The sequence below is a fragment of the Podarcis raffonei genome, chromosome 16, assembly GCF_027172205.1.
Source record: "Podarcis raffonei isolate rPodRaf1 chromosome 16, rPodRaf1.pri, whole genome shotgun sequence".
NCBI lineage: Eukaryota > Metazoa > Chordata > Lepidosauria > Squamata > Lacertidae > Podarcis > Podarcis raffonei.
The window spans coordinates 12,137,249-12,158,939 of NC_070617.1; the positions used below are offsets into that span (position 1 = coordinate 12,137,249).

Sequence of the window (21,691 nt, forward strand, 5' to 3'; positions counted from 1 at the left end):
AGTCCAACCTCCTGCAGTGCAGGAATCTTTTGCCCAATGTGGGGCTTGTGATTGTTACTGGGACAATTCTACACAATCCCACTTTCCATAATTGTTTGTGCCTGAAAAGGGTTTTGTGGTGGATGGACCGCTATGTTTCCAAACACTGCGTGCCTTGTAACTTCCTGCTAAAATCCTGCAACTTTTTGTGCCGCAAATGCTCTTGTGTTTGGCTGGCTGGTTTGTCCCCCTTTCGTTGCTCTGTGGCGCAAGAGTGCCCCCCTCTGGACAGCAATACTGCGGTCAACATTGGGAAAGCCTTGCAGAGCAGCTAATAAAATGGAATTATGTGTGGACAGTCCAGTATAAATCCAACACCAATGCACTATTATTGTGTCAATGGCATGTTCCAGAATAGACTATCACACACACACACACAACCCCACCAATCTGGAGGGACCCCATGGCTGTTATCTCCTGCTGACCTTGAAGCGGCCAGGGGACACCGGTCCCTCCCTGGCTTCAGTCAGGAGCCAAAAATTATAAAGATGCAGTTCTCCATCTGCATCCCTGTCACTCGGCTGAGTTGTTGCTATGGCAACCACCCTGCGACCCCCCCCTTTCTCTGTCACGTCCCATCGCCGCAAAACCATCAACGTGCCTCCCTTTGCCCTTTCTCAGCAACAACAAAATAATCATTATGATTTCTCGCTGTCTCCTCCAGGTCCAGGCCCCACTGACGGCTAGCTTGCTCCTGAGCTGATGGGGATGAGGAAATCAGCAAGCCCCCCCCCCCCCAAATTCATGCCTGGCCAGCCGCCAGCCCCCGCCCTGACAGCTGAAGTGCTGAAGCAAACATTAACCAAGCAGAAGAAAACCATCTCAGTGGGAGGCAGGCCTGTTAAAAGGGGGGAGCGGGTTTGCGATGTTACGGATACGCTGTCATTTTCCTGCCGTTTTTTACAGATAAAAGAAGGATTTGCCACCTGTTTGGCTTCCCAAAGCGCCTTACACTGGCTCAAATCCTCTCTCTGCAACCTCTCCCCACCGCTCACAGGATAACAGTCTTGCGAAGTTAAAAATATAACACGACAGACATAGGAAGCTGCCTTGAACTGAGCGTCACACACCATTGGTCCATCTAGCCCAGTATTGTCTTCGCTGACTGGCGGCAGCTCTCCAGGGTTTCAGGCAGGGGGTCTCTACCAGCCCCACCTGCAGATGTGGGGAATTGCATGGGACGTCCTGCATGCAAAGCAGACACTCCGCCCCTTCCCACACCCGCCGGAGATGCTGGGACGCCTGGGATTGAAGAGAACACAATTTTAGAGAAAATGTCTGCTTGCAGGAATCGTATTTCCCCCAAATATCGTCACCCCTTCTAACTTCACCATCCCTTGGTTTCTCAATGCAGGAAGAAGAGGGGAGGAAAAGGGGAGTTGGGGGGGATACATGCAAAGGTAAAAGAGAACACTTTTTAAACAAACACCTTGGAAGGCGGTGGACTATTCCTCATGGGAGGTTTTTAAACAGAGGTTGGGTGACCACCTGTCAGGGATTCTTTAGCTGTGATTCCTTTGTCACAGGGGGCTGGATCAGAATCCCCTTGGGGGTCCCTTCCAGCTCTACAGTCCTGTGGTTCCTTGCATCTCCTTGACTGAGCAAACTGCCCCGAGAGAAAGGGCACCGACTGCCTGCCTGGATGACTAGCAGTGTATTTTTAGCAAACTGTTTTGCCGGCCCGAGTCAGAGACCCATCAGCTGGGTCCCCACCACATTAGGCTAAACTCATTTCAAATCAATTCAGTGGACCCAGCACATTGCAATTCTTCCTCTGTTTACAGTGCTACCTCAGTTTTCGAATGTCTCGGAAGTCAAACGTTTCAGTTATCAAACTCCAAAAACCCAGAAGTAAATGCTTCCGTTTTCGAACATGGTTTGGAAGTCCAATGGCTTCCGCTGAGGGTATATGTTATTTTTTTCAATTTTCTCTATTAAATTTGCAGACCACCTTTTGCGCCGCTGTTTTCAAATGTTTTGGAACTCGAACGGTCTTCCAGAACAGATTACATTCGAAAACTGAGGTACCGCTGTATTTATTTCCATTTCAGAGGTAGGCCAGGTACTTCTACACACACACACACACACACAGAGAGAGAGAGAGAGAGAGAGAGAGAGAGAGAGAGAGAGAGAGAGAGTTAGTTTCCACCACCATCTCTTCCTTTCTGCCAACTCAGCAGTATTAAGTGTTTGTTTCTCCTTGTTTCAGAGTTTGCAGAAACACCATCTGGCTCATTATAGTGTGGAGCACACGGAAATAAATTCTACACCATTAATCAGGACAAAACAAACAAACAATCAGATAGAAAGAGGCCAAGCCAAGCATCCCAAAAGGGCAGTTGTAGGTGCTTTGTAGGCACCAGCAGCTAACACTTAGGGACGGGCCGTGGAGCAGTGGGAGAGCATCTGCTTTGAATGCAGAAGGTGCCATGTTCAATCCCTGGCTTCTCCAGAAAGGGCTGGGACAGTTTTCCAGCAGGTTAATCACATACAGAACCTTATTCCAAAAAATAACTTAATAGCTCTTCTAGCAGTAAAGGTAAAGGGACCCCTGACCATTAGGTCCACTCGTGGCCGACTCTGGGGTTGCGGCGCTCATCTCGCTTTATTGGCCGAGGGAACCGGCGTACAGCTTCCGGGTCATGTGGCCAGCATGACTAAGCCGCTTCTGGCGAACCAGAGCAGCGCACGGAAAACCATTTCCCTTCCCGCTGGAGCGGTACCTATTTTTCTACTTGCACTTTGATGTGCTTTCGAACTGCTAGGTTGGCAGGAGCAGGGACCGAGCAACGTGAGCTCATCCCGTTGCGGGGATTCGAACCGCCGACCTTCTGATCGGCAAGCCCAAGAGGCTCAGTGGTTTAGACCACAGCGCCACCCGCGTCTTCTAGCAGTACATGTTCATAAAATGGAATACTGATCGAGGAACAGCAATCTTTTCCCATCAGGGAATGATATGAGCCAGCTGGCCTTCCATTAACATGACTGTATGGTCTGGTAGACCCAGGAGAGCTCAATTTAGTCTCTTTGGATGAAACCCCGTGTCCTTCAAGCAGAGGGCACAGCCCAATCAGATTTAGATCAGGAAGAGTGAAACCTTCTGACCCATTTGTCAGAGCAACCAGGGCTTCTGTCTCAAAGCAGGTAGAAAGGCAATGGAGCAAGGAGACTAGGGATTAAGTCCTTGCTCTCTTAGGTCCCCTTCCCAGGCATCCTTTTTATTGTGCCCTCCTGACAATTTGCGCTTGTGGTAATGTTTATACCCAACCCCTCTTTCAATACTGTTTCATGGAAGCATAGAATTGTAAAGTTGGAAGGGATTCCAAAGGTCATCTGGTCCAATTCCCTGCAATGCAGGAATCTCAACTAAAGCATCAATCACAGACAGCCATCCAGCCTCTGCTTAAAAACCTCCAAGGAAGGAGAGTCCACAACCTACCGAGGGAGACTGTCAAACAACTCTTACTGTCAGAAAGCTCTTCCTGATCTTTAATCAGAATCTCCTTTCTTGTAACTTGAAGCTATTGGTTCGAGTCCTTCCCTCTGGAGCAGGGGAAAACAAGCTTGCTCCATCTTCCATGTGACAGCCCTTAAGGTATTTGAAGATGGCTATAATATCTCCTCTTTTGACGATTTGTGGCAAACCACAGTTTGCTATTTTGTTCAAGCAAGGTAAACAATGGTTTGGGCAAACCATAGTTCTGCAAACCATAACACTGAGGTCACAACTGTGGCTGACGTAAGTCACAATTTGCAAAGCTCACTTTGCACCTCCATTCATGAAGTGCTAAGGTGTGCATGTGTGATGTTCACATCACTGCTGACTCGTTTTTCTAGTCGGATTGAAGCTGGTTTGAGAAAATAATGCATCAAACAGCAGTATTTCTCAAGAAACTACAGGATCAGCATGGATGGTGGCTAATGTTGTGCAGATTAGGGTTGAAAAGCTAGTAATAGGGGTGAACCGGATGCAGAACAAGCAGCAACATGAACATACTCTGAAGTTTGCATATTAGAAAAAGCAAAAAGGTTTGGAAAGAACTTGCTCATCATATCCCCAAGGAGAAATTTCAACTGTAACAGCACAGTGTCTGCGACTCCCAGTCCCTGCAGCAACTTTCACCATACTAATCAAACCAAATGCTAATTAGAACAGCTCATGCACACCGAGGCTTAGGCTGCAACTCACTTTTAAAACCTCACTGCTCCTTTCAGCCAGTGTAGCAAATGGGAGCCAATCCAGCTTTATTGCTAGTATCATTTCTGCCCCCCCTTTTTTAAATTAACTTTTTTTTTAAAGACAAGTAAACAAAGCAGCTGGGACCCACAGGCCATTTGTTTTCACAGTAATCCGGTCGCTTACCAGCAAGCACTACCTATTAAACTAGGCCAGGTTAGTTGCACCCCAGGGAGAACTTCAAGAAGAAGTGAAGACTGGAGGAATTTAGGACCGAAGAAGTTCAAGCAACAATTGCTTAAAAGAAAACAGAAATAAAGGCACAGGGTGCAGGGGTGAAGGAAAGGAATATTTTGAAGCGTCTGACAGCTCCTTAAAATGCGCAGGCTTGGAGCCCCCTGCGGAGTATTACGGTTGCACACAAAACAACCTTGAAGCTGTCGGTTGCATGCTGTGCTTAAACCCCCACAGGAAATACCGAAGGCACAGAGTGTTGCTCCAGTCCAGTGTAGCCTATTCAAGGGGAAGGGGGTCTTGGGTTAACCCAGGGGAGCACACTGTAACCTGGCAGACAAGTTTGAGCTAACAGCTAAGCCACAAGAATTTTACCAGCTGAATTTAAACCTTGAGAGGCTATTGCTGGCCTGGCAATCGTGCACAAACACAGGAAGTCAGTCCATCTGCCTCAATATTGTCTACACCAAGAATGAGAAATCTGGGACCCCCCAGATGTTCACAGAATCATAGAACTGTAGAGTTGGAAGGGATCCCAAGGGTCATTAAGTCCAGCCGCTAAAGCATACATGACAGATGGCCACCCAAGGAGCTTCCACTATCCCTGGCCATTGGTGACACTGGCTGGAGTTGGAGTCCGAAAAACATTTGGAGGGCCTCACAGGTCCCTCAATCCACTGATGGGATGGAAGCAGCTCTCCAGAGTCTCAGAGAACAGTCTTTCCTGGGCCTACCTATACATGGCTTGACTACTGAGCTATGGCCGTTCCCTAAACGATGGTCTGCTCTGTTGAATGAGCAAGGTCAAAAGGCCAAGCTCCTAATATTTAGACCTGGCTTGGCCAATCTCATACTGTCTCCTGCTGCCTTCATGGCACTGATGCTGTGCTGACACAATTCAACCTTTCCCAATCTGGGGATCTCTAGATGTTGCTGAACTCCATCAGCATGGCCAGTAGTTAAGAATGAATTAAGTTGAGGCCCAGCCATATCTGGAGGGCCACAGGTACCCCACCACTATGCTAGATGGACTTCTGATGTCCTGATGCCACATAACAGCCACTGGCCCTCAGAAGACAAGCTCTACCTCCAACCTTTATTGGCTGAGCAGCTCTGGTATTACAGACTATCTATGGACATTCCAACTTCTCAAGAAGAGTTCTCAGTCCAGCTCCAGCCAACATGGCCAGTGGTCAGGGATGATGGGAACTGCAGTCCTGCAACATCGAGAGGGCCACAGGTTAGGGAAGGCTTTGGTGCCCAAAAAGGACTCTTACCTCACACTGTCTCACACTGTCTCAAGTAACCTATAAGAGAGCTGGGGTTAACAAGTCACACAAGAGTACCTACTTTTTCAGTGGGTACAACTGGAATCCTAGTGGGCTGTGGTATTTTAAATTAAAGGAGAATAGCCAGAATGTTTTACATAGTATGATTTGTGCAACTGGAAGAAAAGTTAAATGGGGTGGCCACAGAAATGTGCCTGCAGATGCTTATCAATATGAATTGTTTTACACAGATGTAACTTGATGAACGTAGTAAGTAAAATAAGGATTATCTTCAAACACAATTTTTAAAAGCCACAAAACTTCAAGAATGTCTTTGGTTTTTCTTCATGGTCTGTCTCACATGTCAAAGTCCCTGACAAACTCCACTTGACCTACAAATGTAACATCCATTTCCATGCTGTTTTAAGCCCAAATTTAGCCTTCATCAGGCAATGGGGCGGTGGGGGAACTATACTCCCAAATGGAGCTGGGGGTGGGGAGCAAGGCGAGATGAACTCCTGGCATTCCTTAAGCGCAGCAGCAAAACAAACAGCAATTAGGTCACTAAAACAGGTTTAACTCTCTGACTTCTTACACGCCTTTTTTTGCTTCCTCATCCCACAAGGATTGCTATAAAGTTGAAAGGTATCTGCTAATCTGTGCTATATAGAGGGTGGAGGAGAGTTTTGGATATCATCTTTTCCCTTCAGCTAATGCTCACACTCACCCCTACATAGCCAGGCCACTCCTTTCAAAACAAAGACAGAAACTTTTTGTAAAATAAAATAAAATATTTTTTAAAATCCCCAAAACAACCAAATCTATTATTTCTTTCAGGTATTTATTTACCACTTGAGAAAATTTCTAAGCAGTGATGGGCATGGTTGTAAGGCACATCAGACCATTGCCTGAAGCTAAGCAAGTCTGAGTCTGATCAGCGTCTTAATTGGTGGCCACCACATGGGCACTGTTTTAAGCTCCATGATAAAATATATTCACATATTCACACATACACACACACACCGCAAAAGAAGCCCAAGCCTCTGCTGCAGAACATGGTAACTAAGGGCTGGTAATCTTTGGGGCACTTCTGGATGACTTGTTTATTGAGCATTTGGTCCCAATTTGGTCCCAATTTGTTTCAGGGGAAGACGCTGCACCAAGCAAGCAAGCAATCCCACACTTTCCAATGGATTTCCACCCCACTTTGCTGTTTTCAGGAAGTCTGGGTTTTGAAAGTAATCAGGCTTACTGCGCAAGATGACCAACTGTGCAACCACAATGTGAGTGAATCCCACCCCAAAACAGCAACGGTCTGGAAGCACCCTTGGAAATCTTGTGCTCTTGCACACTTCCTGTGACCTTTTCACACAGAGGTACAGAAATATCATTCCAGGAATGCGAAAACAGAGTGGAGGGCAGGGGTGGGAGTGGTAGCAATTGAGGGGTGGGGCCTGAAATGCAGGGAGCTGGACCACACGACCTTTGGTGTTCCTTCCAACTCTACAATTCTATGAACACACAACATGGGGAAATTGTATCACTGGTGTGGACCAGAAACAGTGGTATAGCTATGAAAAGAAGACTTAAACCATGCATTGTGTGAAACCTGGTGGGCCAATTATTCATTTATTAATGTATATCCTGCTTATATGCCAAAATGACTTCTAAGTAGTTTAGAATTAATCACAGCAGGGTGGTGGGGAGGCACTCAGCTATTTGTCTGCAAGATACAGAAGCATTGTAACAGCATAATCCTAACCACATTGTGTTTGGGAAAGGGCTGTAGCTTGGCGATAAGAACATCTGCTTTGCATGCAGAAGGTCCCAGGTTCAAAACCCCGGCATCTCCTGGGGGAGTCTCCCTGCCTGAAACCCCGGAGAGCTTCTGCCAGTCGTTGTGCAGACAACACTGAGTTAGATGGACCAAAGCTTATGTTCCTATGTCTGCTCAGAAGTAAGTCCTAGTGAATTTAATGGGACTTACTCCCAAGTAAGAGAGGTTAAGACTGCAGTCAAAGTTAGCTGCATTTATCCCCCACAGCACTGAAACTACTGAGACAAGTTACTAAAAACATAAATCCAACTGATGTTCATCTAACTTAGCATGGATTGCGCCCACTATGTCATAGTAAAGGTAAAGGTAAAGGGACCCCTGACCATTAGGTCCAGTTGTGGCCGACTCTGTGGTTGCGGCGCTCATCTCACTTTATTGGCCGAGGGAGCCGGCGTACAGCTTCCGGGTCATGTGGCCAGCAGGACTAAGCCGCTTCTGGTGAACCAGAGCAGCACACGGAAATGCCGTTTACCTTCCCGCTGGAGCGGTACCTATTTATCCACTTGCACTTTGACGTGCTTTTGAACTGCTAGGTTGGCAGAAGCAGGGACCGAGCAACGGGAGCTCACCCCGTCACAGGGATTCGAACTGCCGACCTTCTGATCAGCAAGTCCTAGGCTCTGTGGTTTAACCCACAGTACTTTTTTATTATTACATTTTCTGTTTTACAATTTAAAATACTCATTTCACATCCTTAAGTTATCAATGACTTCCCTTCTTCTCTTTCCATGGTTCATTTTACATATCATGAATCCCTGCCTATTTCACAGAAACTATACCGATCAGTATTCCATTACTGCATCCCTCAAAACTTATTTACACTGTTGAATTTATCTTAATGCTGCCAGCGTTTTCAGCTGTACACAATTATTTCCCATATATTCAATAAACGTCACCATTATAGTTTTGTATAACACAAATCTGTAATAATGGTATTTATAGACTGGCTATTTGCACGAAAATCATTAACATCCCAAATATGATCACCCCATAATTAGTCGGGTGGGGGTGCCCAAAATCAGAAGGGCGGAACTATACAAATGCTGGCAGATTTTTCCCGGGGTAGGAAACGGGAGGGCACTAACGTCAAAACCAACAGATAATAAAGAAGGCAGATACTGTTGCAAGGAGCGGGGTTTGAAGGACCAATAGTTTTGAACAGTGTGGAAACGGAAGGCGCGCTGCTATTAAACGAGCAGTTAAATCAATACCGGCGACCCAAGGCCGAAGGGGGAGGGAAGGATAACGCAAGGAGGAAAGGGGGAGTGGTAATGGTGGGGACACGGCGGTTACCATAGAAACTCACAGTCAGCCCTCGGGTCGCGACCGCCATTTTGATGCCGCCGCCGCTTCTTCCAACTCGCCGGCTGCTTTTGGGCCCGCCCCTTTCGAAAACGGAGGAGGGGTGGAGCGACATCCGGGCACTTCCCAATCACCTTGGGCTAACCTAGTTAGGAGTCAAGTTGACTTTTAACCTAAAACCGTTGGTTAACCTTAAAAGCAATTCCCATTGAATGCAATGGGGCTTACACACAGGTGCAATCGCAGCCGCAATATAAACTGATAGCATTTGTATACTGTAGTTCCTTTTCCTGGAATATATAAATATGAAAATACATAAATTTGCCCAATGGTTGCGTTAGCAGTTGTATACATTGCGTGCACTGTCTTTTACAACAGACGTGTCATGTGAGATGCAAAAATTGGGCAGATCTCCTTACTATCACGGGGAACCTGGGTTTCAGTTTGCAGTGGAGAAAGGAAAACTTTACATGCATCACGTATATGTGTCCATCACAGTTAATAGTTAATATGTTAAAATTGTTTTTCTTTTTCATGTTTCTGGGAGTTGCTCCTGAAAACAGTTGTGAGGTGCTTCCATGGGTATGATTACGTGTTTTTAATCCACTAGAAGGAAGGGGAAAGGGATTCACTGAGACCAGATAGATAGGTTCCCCACCCACATCTTAGAGACTGGGCAGAGTCTCTATGACATGATAGGGCCTTTTGGTAACCAGTCTTCACTACTCATTGCTTAAGGATTAGGGGCCAGTTCAAATGTTGGCCACCAGAGGTCTGTGGCATCAAGTGCCTCTCTCTCCTCCAAAAGAACTGCTGTCCACAACTTGTTTGCATTGAACATTGTTTTCCTGATAGTAGCCCACAAATGTCTGAGGTCAACACACAGCCTCTGATCCAGACAGGTCAACAGCTACTGACGCAGACTCTGCTAATGCTGCTTTGCTTTTTTTTTTTTTAATGCAAATGAAATACAAGCTAAATCCAGGGGGTTTAAAGGGCAGGAAATGCCAGGGCCTCAGCCAAACCTGCCTGCCTTGACTTGAAAAGGAGATCCACAGCAAGCAGTGCTGTCTCTAAATGAAGGCTGGGGACAGATCACAAGCCCTCCGTCACAAAGGTTGTGGGAATGGTGCCAACAGCCAAGGGAAGAGGGTGCAGGAGGGGCTCTTGCCAACAAAACCCACTTTTGTCAAAATTGCTACAGTGACTTCACCCTTTCACTGGGGCAGGGGAGGGGAGGGATAATGGTCCCTTTTCTCTTGCCTGGGGTTCCCCCTACAATGGCTCCAGTCAGGGCTGCTTAGTGGATGTGTCAGAAGGGGGATGCTGTTGCCAAGGGAGAAGGGACTGTCATGAGGGGCAGGACCCCCACATGGTGTCAAGGTGAGGTTACGGTATAGAGAGAGACGGAATGGTGAGATGTTCAAGAGGTTGTACAACTTGGAGATTCAGTTTTATTTGAAGAAAAAAGGAAGACAAGAGACTTAATGGTGTTTTTCTAATATTTGGTTTATTTGCAAGTGCATAAACGGAGACAAGCTGCATACACGCCCCACAGATCATAAGAAGAGCCTAGCTGCATCCTGTTCTCACACTGGCAAAGCCAAATGCCCCAATGGGAAGCCCACAAGCAAGACCTGAATACAACAACACTCTCCAAACTTGCAGCTCCCTAACAACTGGTATTCAGAGGCATATTGCCTCAACAATGGAGGCAAGACATAACTACCATGGCCAGTAACCATTTATAACCTTCACCTCCGTTGATCTGTCTATTCCTCTTTTAAAGCCATCTGTGTTAGTGGCCATCGTATGGGAGCAAACCTCATAACTGAAATATGTGCGGTGTGTTTTTCAACCCTTTAGGTAGAAAAATCCCCTGTAGAGTATTTGTTTCATGAAGCCAGATGTTCCCCAGCAGGCAATAAATTAAAAAGCAAGCAAGACTTTTACCATGACAGGCACCATCTTGAATCCAGCCAGGCTGTGTTTGGTTTCCATTTATGCTGACATAACTGGAGAAATACTTCAAGAAAAGAGCCCGGAAACATTTCTCTCATTTCCTTTTCGTACAGACACTCCTCTTATTTATCTGCTTTCTGGCCTTCATTGTGTTCTGTTATCTATTTCACAGCCAGGCTTGAGGGAAATGAAAGTTACCACTTGATTTTGGTGGGTCTACTCTAAGTTGGAGTTACTTGGCCACAACCCTTAAAAAACCCCGATTTCTAGATGAACACAAACAACTGAAACAACTTTGGGACAGCAGACAGCAGGTGCCAGCTTTGTGTAGCAAATAAATAAAGTATAAAAACTGCCTTTGGGATTAGATAAACTTCTGTAGTCTGCATTTTTTAGATTGTGTTGATTTTTCCATGGAGTATCTGGAAAAAGGACCAGCCACCCCAGAAGCAGAGGTTTGAGGCAAAATACCTTGAGGTCTTTAGTGCTGGTTGGAAAGGAAAAATTAGTCATATAAAAGGAGGATCCCTGGATGCCAGGGTCCAAGATTGGGGCAAGTACTCTTTGGTGAGAAAACACCAGCAGAGATTTAAAATCACAAAACATGCAGCAAAGTAAAGCATAGAAATATAGGCTGTTAGAGCTTTATAACAGTCCAAAGTAGTCCACTCTTCCCCCAACATAGAAAAAGACAAGGTTGGTAAGTTAAAAATTGTTTCTTTACAAACATGCCAAAGGTCAGGTTCATGTGCTTTTCCATACATCAGTCAGAAAACACAGGCAGTACAACTTGGCTTAGTTACAGTGGTGAAAGTTCCTAAATTATTGGTATAGGAACTCAACGACTTGTAAGAGCCATGCAGTCTGAGCTGCAGCAGCCAACTCAAAACCCCTTCACGTGCCAAATTTCTCAGGCAGACTGGAAGGAGAACAAAGACTTGATTACCTGTTCCCACTCAAGGTGAGCTAAGCCTGGTATTAATTAGACCTAAGCATGATGGTTATATGAGGCTGATTATCCCACATCTACCTTGCTTTGTATTCACGTTGATGAATGAATCAATAAAATTTAATTTGCTTTAGCTGTTAATCAGGCAAGGAGTGTCTCAGGCTTAGCAGGATGTTTTAGAAAGATAATAAAAGAGACTCTATGCACACACAGTACAATGGAGCAACAACCCAGTTTGAAATGTAAATGAATTTAATTGAAAATTTGCTGTCATTTAACTAGTGGTCGCTGGTGCCCATTGGAATTGATAGAGGGGAAGGTAGGGAGTCCTAACAGTAAGTGGATCCAGAACCAATAATAGGCTGAGCCAACTAATTCCAGTTTTGTTCTGCAAGGGACAACATGGAGATGCAGGTGCAGGAAGCTGGCAGGCAGGGTCAGCCTCTGGACCAGTTGCAAATAAGACAGGCATGTGGGGTTGGGGGGATGCCTGAGGGCTTCTTCTTCTTTCTTTGGCAATCACTCGTAGCCGAGTAAGATTGTCTTCCATAAACACGGTTTTAACAATGAGTCCGTAAGTGACTGTGGAGGCCAATTCTGGATCCACACATCCTTCCATAGTGGGGACATTGGTTTCCGGGCGGGAGTTGATCACAGTGTGGGTTTGCCAAGCATGCCTTTCTCTTAGCATGTTTCTACCTTATGTCCTGAGTTTGAGTGTCTTCAAAGCCATCAAAACCTTTGGTAAAGGCTGTTCTCCAACTGGAGCGCTCGCAGGCCAGTGTTTCCCAGTTGTCAGTGTTTATACTACATTTTTTTAGATTTGCCTTGAGACAAGTCTTTAAACCTCTTTTGTTGACCGCCAGCATTACGCTTTCCATTTTTAAGTTCGGAATAGAGTAGTTGCTTTGGAAAACGATCATCAGGCATCCGCACAACATGACCAGTCCAACTAAGTTGATGTTGAATCATTGCTTTGACACTGGGGATCTTTGCTTCTTCCGGTACACTGATATTAGTTCGCCGACTGAAGTTGGTAGGCAGAGCTCCATTTATCTTAACAGAGCAGTCTCCACTGCATTTAAAGGTAAAGGTAAAGGGATCCCTGACCATTAGGTCCAGCCATGGCCGACTCTGGGGTTGCAGCGCTCATCTCACTTTATTGACTGAGGGAGCTGGCGTGCAGCTTCCGGGTCATGTGGCCAGCATGACTAAGCCGCTTCTGGCGAACCAGAGCAGCACACGGAAACACTGTTTACCTTCCCACTGGAGCATTTAGTAGTGCCCAAAATCTGCGCTCTGGACCAAACATGGTTCAAAAGTTGGCACCCTCCGCCGGCTTTTGGCTTTTCACAGAGTCCCATTCTGCATCCATCAAGCTGGGATGAGCAAGGAAGTGGGATATAGGGAGTTCAGAGCAATAGGGTTGTTATGTTGATATTATTTTCTTCTGGCAGGATTCATTGCTGTGGGACGCTTTGTTGTGTCAGATGCCTTGAAAAGATTAGCCTGCATAAAATACTGCATCCGTTTAAAGGCAATTCCAGGGCACAATCTAGTTGGCCTTAAGGTTGCCAACTGAGCAGGGGGGGAAATGCCCAGCCTGTTGCTATTCAGTTTTGCGCTGCAGAATAATCAGTTGAATCTTTTCCCACAGCACTGAGAAGTTTCCCCGAGATTATTTCCCAAATAACTGTCTGAAATGGCAGAAGAGCAGGGGCAGAATGAAAAATTGGCCGCTCCAGTTTTGGCCTATAAATACACCAGCGTCCTTTATGGATACAGCAAGGAACTGAATGTATACCTTTCCTTTCCCTCCCCCAGTTATTATCAGCCCCACCCCCTGTGAAGTGTTCCCACTGAGATTAAAATTAATTAGTGCCAATTACAAATCAGATTACACATATCCTCTTGGGGGTCAAAGCTCTTACTGAATGAAGCTATTGCCAGAGGGGGCGTGCGGATATTTAGCACAAATGAAATGGGGGCTGGAAAGTAATGTTAATTTCCACACATGCCAAACCATCAAAAGGCCTTTCTGTGAGACTCTGAATGGTTAGGGGCTGGGGGGAGACAGGCTTTTCAGCATTCCCTGCTATAACCATTGGACACACATCAGGAATCATGGCTTGTCATGGGCTGTCTCTTGCTGTGTTCGGTCACACTTAGGAATGAGAGAGGAATTTCATTCAGTTCTCATTTAAAGGCAAATAATCTATCTAATTTGCATTTTCTGAAACAGCATGTGAAGCAAAACACAACCACCCTTCAAAATTTGAACTTATATGAATTTTGAGATACAGTTCTCCAAACCATGTTTACAAAAAGTAAGATATACTGCATTAGGGGAAATGGCCTTATTAGTTAAAATAGTATACAAAACGGCATTAAGAGGGAATCAATTGCAAAAATGTGCCCATCAGTAAGAAAAAAAAAAAAAAGCATACAAAAATGTGTTTATTAGGTGAAACTCTCAATAGAATGGTGACGAAGTTTCATGAGGATTTATTTTTTTAAATCACAAATTGTTGTAGAAATGTGAACTTCATTTAAGATGGGAAAATGAAAAACTGAGAAACTCAAAGTTGGCAGATCCTTCTATCATTTTCAGAGTGACAAAATACATTAGGAACTAGCATTTATAAGGACAGCTATTGTTCCAGAGCATATAGCAATAAAAGAAAGCAGGGAAGGGTGTACTTTAGGAGCACGGAGCAACAAGCCCCCATAAAAGGATAAAACTCTCATATACACACTTTAGTTGCAAGGTGGCATTGGGCCAGCTCCTATGGTGTTTTTGCCTCAAAGGATTTCTTCCTTTATCTATTTCGACGGTTTCATCTATCTTCCTTGTTACTGCTGTCAGGATCCTAATCAGATTCATCAGTCTCTTTTTCTTCTCTCCGTCTCAATCCCAAATGAAACTCTTCATTCGGCAATTTTCTTCTCCCGTATTAAATTGTGACATAACCAGCAGCTCCCCAGCTCATGGAGCCTGTCAATCAGCTCGCTTGCGTTTATTACACACTGGTGTCAGAATGGGATTAGCGCAAACCAATTTGTGCTCTGCGGAGGCAGGGACAGGGAGAGGACTAGGGAAGGCGCTTGATCTGAAAGCGGGGAAAGGGGATAGCAATAAGCCCCTAGCTGGTTAAATGTAGGAGTTTTTAATCGATTAAATCTACATGTGTTCGCATTTTAATTGCAAAATTCTTCCAGGTAGGAAAAAGCCTACTTTGCTTTTACATGTCACGGTAGACCCTAGTGAACATTTGAACATGAGCTCTATCAGGCCAGTGGCTCATTCAGTCTAGCATCCTGTTCTTACAGTAGCTAACCAGATACCCACTATGGGAAAATCAGTAAATGGAATTATGTTCAGTGGTCACAAAAGGCAGGGCGGCGGTGAGAGGATGAGAATGGAATGGCATACCTTCCAAACAAGCATGGCTGGCTTAGATTGGCATCCTGAACCAGAACACTGCACTAAGAAGTAGAATCATAGAATTGCGGAGTTGGAAGGGACCCCAGGGTCATCTAGTCCAACCCCCTAAAATGCAGAAATATTTTGCCCAACGTGGGGCTCAACCCCACCACCCTAAGATTGTGTCTCATGCTCTAGCGACTGAGTTCTTACTAATATTATTACTCCTCTCGTAGTAGTAATAATAATAATAATAAGTTAAAGGCATAAGGATTGGATTCACTGATTTTTCCGGCAGCCTAATCCTGGAAAAGAAGCGTGTCGGCATCAGACAAGGGGGCAGGCTGATAAAGCAACCGGTTCGGGAGTTGCCCGGAGCCGAGGAGAGACACAGCAGCAGGCAGCGCCGGCTTTGCAAAAGCAGACTTCCTTCCGGGAGGCGGCGGCAGAGAGGTAAGGAGCCTGGCTCGCTAGCTAGGCCCCCGATTTCGGTCCTTTCCAGGCACACACACCCCTTTCCGATCTCGCTGTAGCGCAGCGGAGAATGAAATCGAGACGCCTGCCCGGGCGGGCGCACAGCACCGCGCGTGGGCACCTTGCAAACGGGGCGCGCGCGTAGTTCGCAGGCTCCCCTGCCGGTGGCGCGGGGCGCCGAGGGTTAATCCGGATCGAACCGACGTGGCGTCGCCGTCACTTGCATAATAGGCGAGTTTAATTAGGCAGCCCGGAATGTGCCCGGTTAGCAAATGCGCAGATTAAAGGCTGATTGTCTTGGCTAGGCGCGCGCGCACGCAAGCACACGGTTAACAAATAACACCAATAAAGCATACGAAGCGAGCTCCATTGTGACGTCCGGAGCATAACAGGCATGTGTTTTAATTGGTGTGCTAATTCAGCCCTCTTGGCTTCACGTCGCTTTCAACAGCTGGGGGGAATGTGGCAAGCAAACCCATCTGTTCCCCCCTGGGTAGTAACAGTTCCTGTCTTGCTTCCTCCCAACCTACCAGAAAGAAAGGAATATTGTTTTTTTATTTGTTGGGAAAACGAGCAATAAAATCATACGGATAGAGAAAAGATTGCAGTATAGGCATGATTATAGTCAAATAGAGCTTCGAGTATACAGATAGTCTACCCTTGATTACTTTATACCAGGCAAGGCTGTGAGATTATCAGAAATGTCTAGCCGGCTGGTGGTGGTAGATCTGGGATAGGGAACCTGTGGTCTTTCAGATGTTGTGAGACTGGCCGGCAGTGGTCAGGGAGCTGAAGTCCAGCCAAATCTGGAGAGCCATAGGTTCAGCTTCACTCTGCTGGATGTTCTGATGTCATGTAGCAGCCATTGGTACACAAGCAGACAGAGCTGTGGAACAGACGACCTCAGAAGGTGGTGGACTAATTCATCGCAATATTTTTCCCACCCGAGGACAAAGCCTCATAAGGCTACAATTGGAGGTTTTAAAACAGAGGTTGAATGGCCATCCATCAGGGATTCTTGATTCCTGCATTGCAAGGGTTTGGACTAAATTATGCTTTGCATCCTTTCAAAGTCTACAGCTCTATGATTCTATGAAGTCTAGACACGCTCGACTTGTGATCTGCATTGGCTGAGCTGCTGTGATATTCTGTACTATCTATGACCATTCCAACTGCTCAAGGAGAGTTCGTAGTCCAGTTACTGTGAGGAAGGATGCTTGTCAGTTTGCCTGGGATTAAACCTTCATGTGGACTTGATGGAAGGGAATGCTGCTTGGGAGGAAGTCTGTTTCGAAGTACCCTTAAAGTCCAGCTTATTCTATAAAACTGGTAGCCTGCACCTGAGAAGGGAGTTTTTGTTCTGGCCCGCAGAGGAAACAAAACAGTTTATATTATTGTAACTCAAGGGCCGTAGGTCGGTGGTAGAACATTTGATCTGCATGCAGAAGCTGCTAGCTTCTCCAAGTAAGGCTTGGAATCTTCCCTGTCTGAAACCGTGGACAATCACTGCCAGTCAGTGTTGACAATACTGAACTAGATGGACCAATAGCATGGTATGAGGCAGCTGCCTGTGTTTCCCAGCAAGCTGAGCTTCAACACCTCATAGATGCTCTTTTACTGAAAATACTTGGTTATACATTCTCTCTTACTCCTTGTAAATTTAAAATTAAACTAAAGTGTATCAGACACCTTCTGGAAGTGTGAAGCCAAGATATGATCACCCAAAATCCCACACCTTCCTTCTTAACCCTTACCCTTTCTACAATAACTAAATCAACTGTGTGCACACTGTATCTTTAAAGCACATTATTTCCCTGAAAGACCTCTGGGCCCTGTAATTTTCCCTTCACAGAGTAACAAATCCCAGCAAACCTTAACAGGCCACAATTCCCAGGATTCTTTGGGGGAAGTCATGTGCTTTAAATGGTGTAGGCACAGCCTGACTCAGTCAAATATAAGGTAGGTTCCTCTGTTTCGACTCTTTTATTGATTTCTAACTCTTTCAGACTTGGCTTATTGTTAATTCAGTGTCTGTGCCAATTAACACTTGCTAGTGTATTTTTAATGAGCATGCTAATTCCCTTTTGGATAAGGATGACATTGATTTAGATTTATCTTTGTGGTCCTTGTTAACCCTTGGGGTGCCAAGTTTCCGAGTGCGTTCAAATCTCAAAAGTCAAAAGAAGCCAAAAGCAGAGTCAGGGTTGCATGTGAGAACTGGAGGCTTCTGTGCAAAGTGCATACTTCATGTCACGCCCTCCTGGGCGATAGGGAGCCAAGAGGTCCTTGCTGTAACCCATAGCCACTATTTCCTATCAGTGCTATTTTCTAATGTCTTGGGCACAATTTCTTCTGCGGGGGTGGGAGAAAGCTGCACAGATCTGAATATTAAAACAAAGGAGTCAGGATTTTATTGGCTCTGCTCCTGTGCCTTTAACAGCAGCCTGACACACCAGGATTTAACAGTTTAAGTGTGTTGAGCTGCTTTATAGAGGCGGGGGAGCTGGGCCTATACAAAAAGTTGGCAACCTTGGTCTTGGGACTTTTTAAATTTTTGATTTCTGTGCATCAGGCAGCTGCAAAAGCAACAGGAACAGAGCCAGAAAACCACAGTAGCAACCCTACCGTGGCAAAGAGACCGGGGATATGGGTGGATAACTTTTATTCTTATCTTCCAGGTGCCCTTAGATGGACAGAGCAGGCAGAAGATGGATCCTGATATCTCTCTCCTTTTCCAGTGCCCATCTCCCAAGGGCATCTCAGAGGCTCAGGTCCGAGCTGAGCTCTCCCCACTGTATGACCGTCGCCCACTCCCTGGCGACAGGGCCCGAATCGAGACAGCTTGGGTGGCACGTCGCCAGCAGAGCCCATGGCTCTTTGATGGAGCCAAATTCCGTCTCCACTCAATCCAGCTGGAGGGGGACATCTTGACCTTCTGCCTCGGTCTCACCTGCTACAAGGACTTTGTGGGCACCAACTTGGCGGACGCAGCCGGGCAGCTCCAGGAACGTGGGCGCGAGGACTTAGGGAACAGCCAGGCCTACCTCGCCGAACCCCTGGGGGTGGGCGCCATGCTGCACACAGCAGATGACAAGTTTGTCTTTTTGCGGCGGAGTCAGTGCGTAGGGGAGGCGCCTGGGAAGATTGACATTCCTGGAGGCCACCCGGAACCGCAGGTTGATGGAGTGCCTGGTTTTATGTCTTGGGGGTGTTGCTGTTAAAAAATGGGTCAAATTTCAGTGCTGTAAGAAGTGATAGGACAGGCATCAGCTTTGCAGCTTATCCCAAGGGTTCCCCTGAGTCCATCTCCTTAATTAAGGTGGACCACAGCTTGGAAGTTCTCCTGCCACTTTAGCTTGGAGGCAGAGCATCTGCTTTGCATGCAGAAGGTCCCAGGTTCTATCCCCGGCATCTCCAGGTAGGGCAGAGAGCCTCCTTGCCTGAAACCCTGGAGAGCCATATGGGCCATAGAGAATGGAGCTGTGTTCCTTGAATGGGCCTGTGTTCTTCTTCCTGTGCCTCGCTTTGCAGGTTGTCATGGGAGATGCCGCCTTGGAGGGGCCTGTCCGTCACCAGGACCTCCCAGGAGAATCTGTGGTCAAGGAGTTGTTCTGTTCTGTGCTGCGAGAGATCCAGGATGAGGTGAGGAAAGGGCAGGGAAAGGGGAGCGGCCAACGACTAGGCTGCCCTCCCCTCGTCTCTGAACCAGCTTTTGAGAGTGGCTCTGAACCAGCTTCCCCCTTCCCTTCCCAGGTGAACCTTCCACTGCCCACCCTCAGCAGCCCAATGTTGCTTGGAATAGCCCGGAACGAGACCAGCGCAGGCCGCTGCAGTGCTGAATTCTACATCAGGTAATGTGCTGAATCCTGATCTGAAAAGTAGGCCTCCCTCTTCACTATCATCCTGGTACCAAGCTGTGGTTAGTTATGAAGAGTGCATTGATTTTTTTCCTGCTTACGGATGTTTTCGTTTTATGCATTATATCAAAATGATTCCATGAGCTGATGGGGCAGCACTGTAGGAAACAACCCTAAAGAAAGATCTTTGCCAGGCTCTGAAAGGAGATTAAGGTAGCTGTGCCAGCCTTATGTGGGAGTTAGCGTCCCACAACTGGGACCGCTAAGAAGGCCCTCTCTCTGGTATACATCTGCCTCATCTTTGCTGGTGGTGGGATCCACAGAAGGCCCTCTGTAGATCACAATGCATGGGTACATACGTATGTACGGAGACAGTTTGCCCTTCAATATTAGAAACTCTTCTATTGAGCCCCACCCAACAGAGGCTTATCCATTCTTTGTCCTGCAGCTCAGCTGCCCCATCAGGATACAGCCTCAGCTGCTCCCTCTTTTACCCCACAGTGTGGGCCCTGCCATGGACACCTCTTTCTCCAGGCCCAAAGTCTCCCCAGTTTAGTCTTCAGCTCCTAGTCCCTACGCCCACCCTCAGCTTCACTGGTTGCTTTCTTCTCAACTTTGCTGTTCATTAATTAATTCAGGTGCAGTCTCAGCTCTGAGCAGGTGAGGCACCATTATGCTATCGGGGGCCCTGAGGCCCAAGAGTCAACCAGCATCATCTTTGTTGACAGAGAGGTAAGTGCTGGAGCTGGGAGGCAAAAGTGTGTAGCTCAAGGGTGGGCAGCCTTAGACCTGGGTGTCAAATACGGCCCTCCAGGCTTCTCTGTCTGGCCCTTAGGCTTCTTCCCAAGCCACACCCTCTCACCGGCCCTGCCTTACACACCCTTCTTGAGTATTTTTTGCCTGGCTGTCCTTGAACTCTGATTATGCACATAATTCTTGGGTCCCAATTCCTAGTTTATATTGGTAAGATTGGACAGCCAGCCATCTAAGCTTACAGGAACCTCCTAGTTTCCCCATTGGCAAGTGCTAAGGCCCCTTAAAAGAAACATCTGCCTCCTCTGGAGTCAATTTAGAGTTAATTAGAATACATTAAAATGAAGTTCATCGTCCCCCTTTTTGCATGCCAAGGCACTGTGACCCTGTCACCCCCAATATAGTAAAATAAGACAGGACAAAGACTGTAAGTGTCAACCCCATTATCTGCATCTCTTTTAACATATGGCTGCCTTTTTCTCTGTGCAGGATGTCCTGACAATGGAGCAGAGTGGGGACTTTTGGAAGGAACTGTGCCCATCAGCCAAAGGGGCCATAGAGGTCTACAGAGGGGTCATGGGCACATGCCAATGATGAGCCCATTGGGAAGAGGTACTTCGAGGAAGTGAACTACTCTCTCAGGGACTATTCAGAATTACTTTACAGATCATCCAGTTACCCCAAAATCACCAGCAGTCCTTTGGCAAAGCAGGAATATTATGCCATGGATACGGATAGTGGGATTATTCTCACCTCCCAAACCTTCCTTGAAACTGCACTGGCTGAGACCCACCTTAGCGCCTTGTGAGCCCTACCTTAGCGCCTTGTGAGCCCTGTCGCTGTGCCTGTTTGTGCAACCTGTTTCTCAATAAAGTAGTATTATTTTTTAATTATTAGTTTTACCCATGGTGTGATTTCAGGTTTCCTAGCATGCACTGGGCCTTTCTCTGCACCTCCAATATCCTCTTCTCAGCTCTTTTACTAAGAGGCTCCTCTTCCCCCTATATCAGATTTCCCAATATATCTAGGTCTGGTGCACCCTGTTTTTGTACAAATTATTTGCCAAGAGAAGTGAATTCTGCAAGCAATGTTGCAGGGTGGAGTGCTCAGTCTTCCAGCCATGCCCTTTCCCAGGATACTCCATTCCACTGTTGGGCACAGCAAATGCCTCTAAGTACCAGTTGCTGGAAACCATTGGAAAGGAGAATTGTTGTTGTGCTTGGTTCCAGCTTGCCGTCTTCCCAGAGGCAACTGGCTGGCCACTGTGAGAATAGTATGCTAGACTAGATGGGCCACTGGCCTGATCCAGCGGAGCTTCATCTGGAGTGTCTTTAAGAGGAGAAAAAACAGTTAAAATTAGGAGTCACTGTAAAATGTCCATCAACCTAAAAAAATAAAAAAAAGCAAGAAACCAG

At 46.5% G+C, this 21,691-nt stretch overlaps 2 protein-coding genes across 3 annotated transcripts in view; one reads left to right on the forward strand and one right to left on the reverse strand.

Annotated features, from left to right (window-relative positions):
• Positions 1–8,987, reverse strand: part of DNAJC4 (DnaJ heat shock protein family (Hsp40) member C4) — a 40,406-nt gene extending 31,419 nt beyond the window's left edge. For both annotated transcript variants that reach the window (XM_053368848.1, XM_053368850.1), the window contains exon 1: positions 8,849–8,987. In XM_053368848.1, the coding sequence (XP_053224823.1) occupies positions 8,849–8,972 (124 nt within the window). In that variant the 5' untranslated portion in view covers positions 8,973–8,987. The remainder of the gene's footprint in view (positions 1–8,848) is intronic.
• A 6,503-nt stretch (positions 8,988–15,490) lies between these two features.
• NUDT22 (nudix hydrolase 22) lies at positions 15,491–21,172 on the forward strand. The gene is made up of 6 exons (XM_053369111.1): positions 15,491–15,645; positions 18,345–18,842; positions 19,198–19,308; positions 19,420–19,517; positions 20,162–20,255; positions 20,766–21,172. The coding sequence occupies exons 2-6, from the start codon at positions 18,375–18,377 to the stop codon at positions 20,868–20,870; spliced, it is 876 nt and encodes a 291-aa protein (XP_053225086.1). The 5' UTR covers positions 15,491–15,645; positions 18,345–18,374; the 3' UTR covers positions 20,871–21,172.
• The last annotated feature ends 519 nt before the right edge of the window (positions 21,173–21,691 follow it).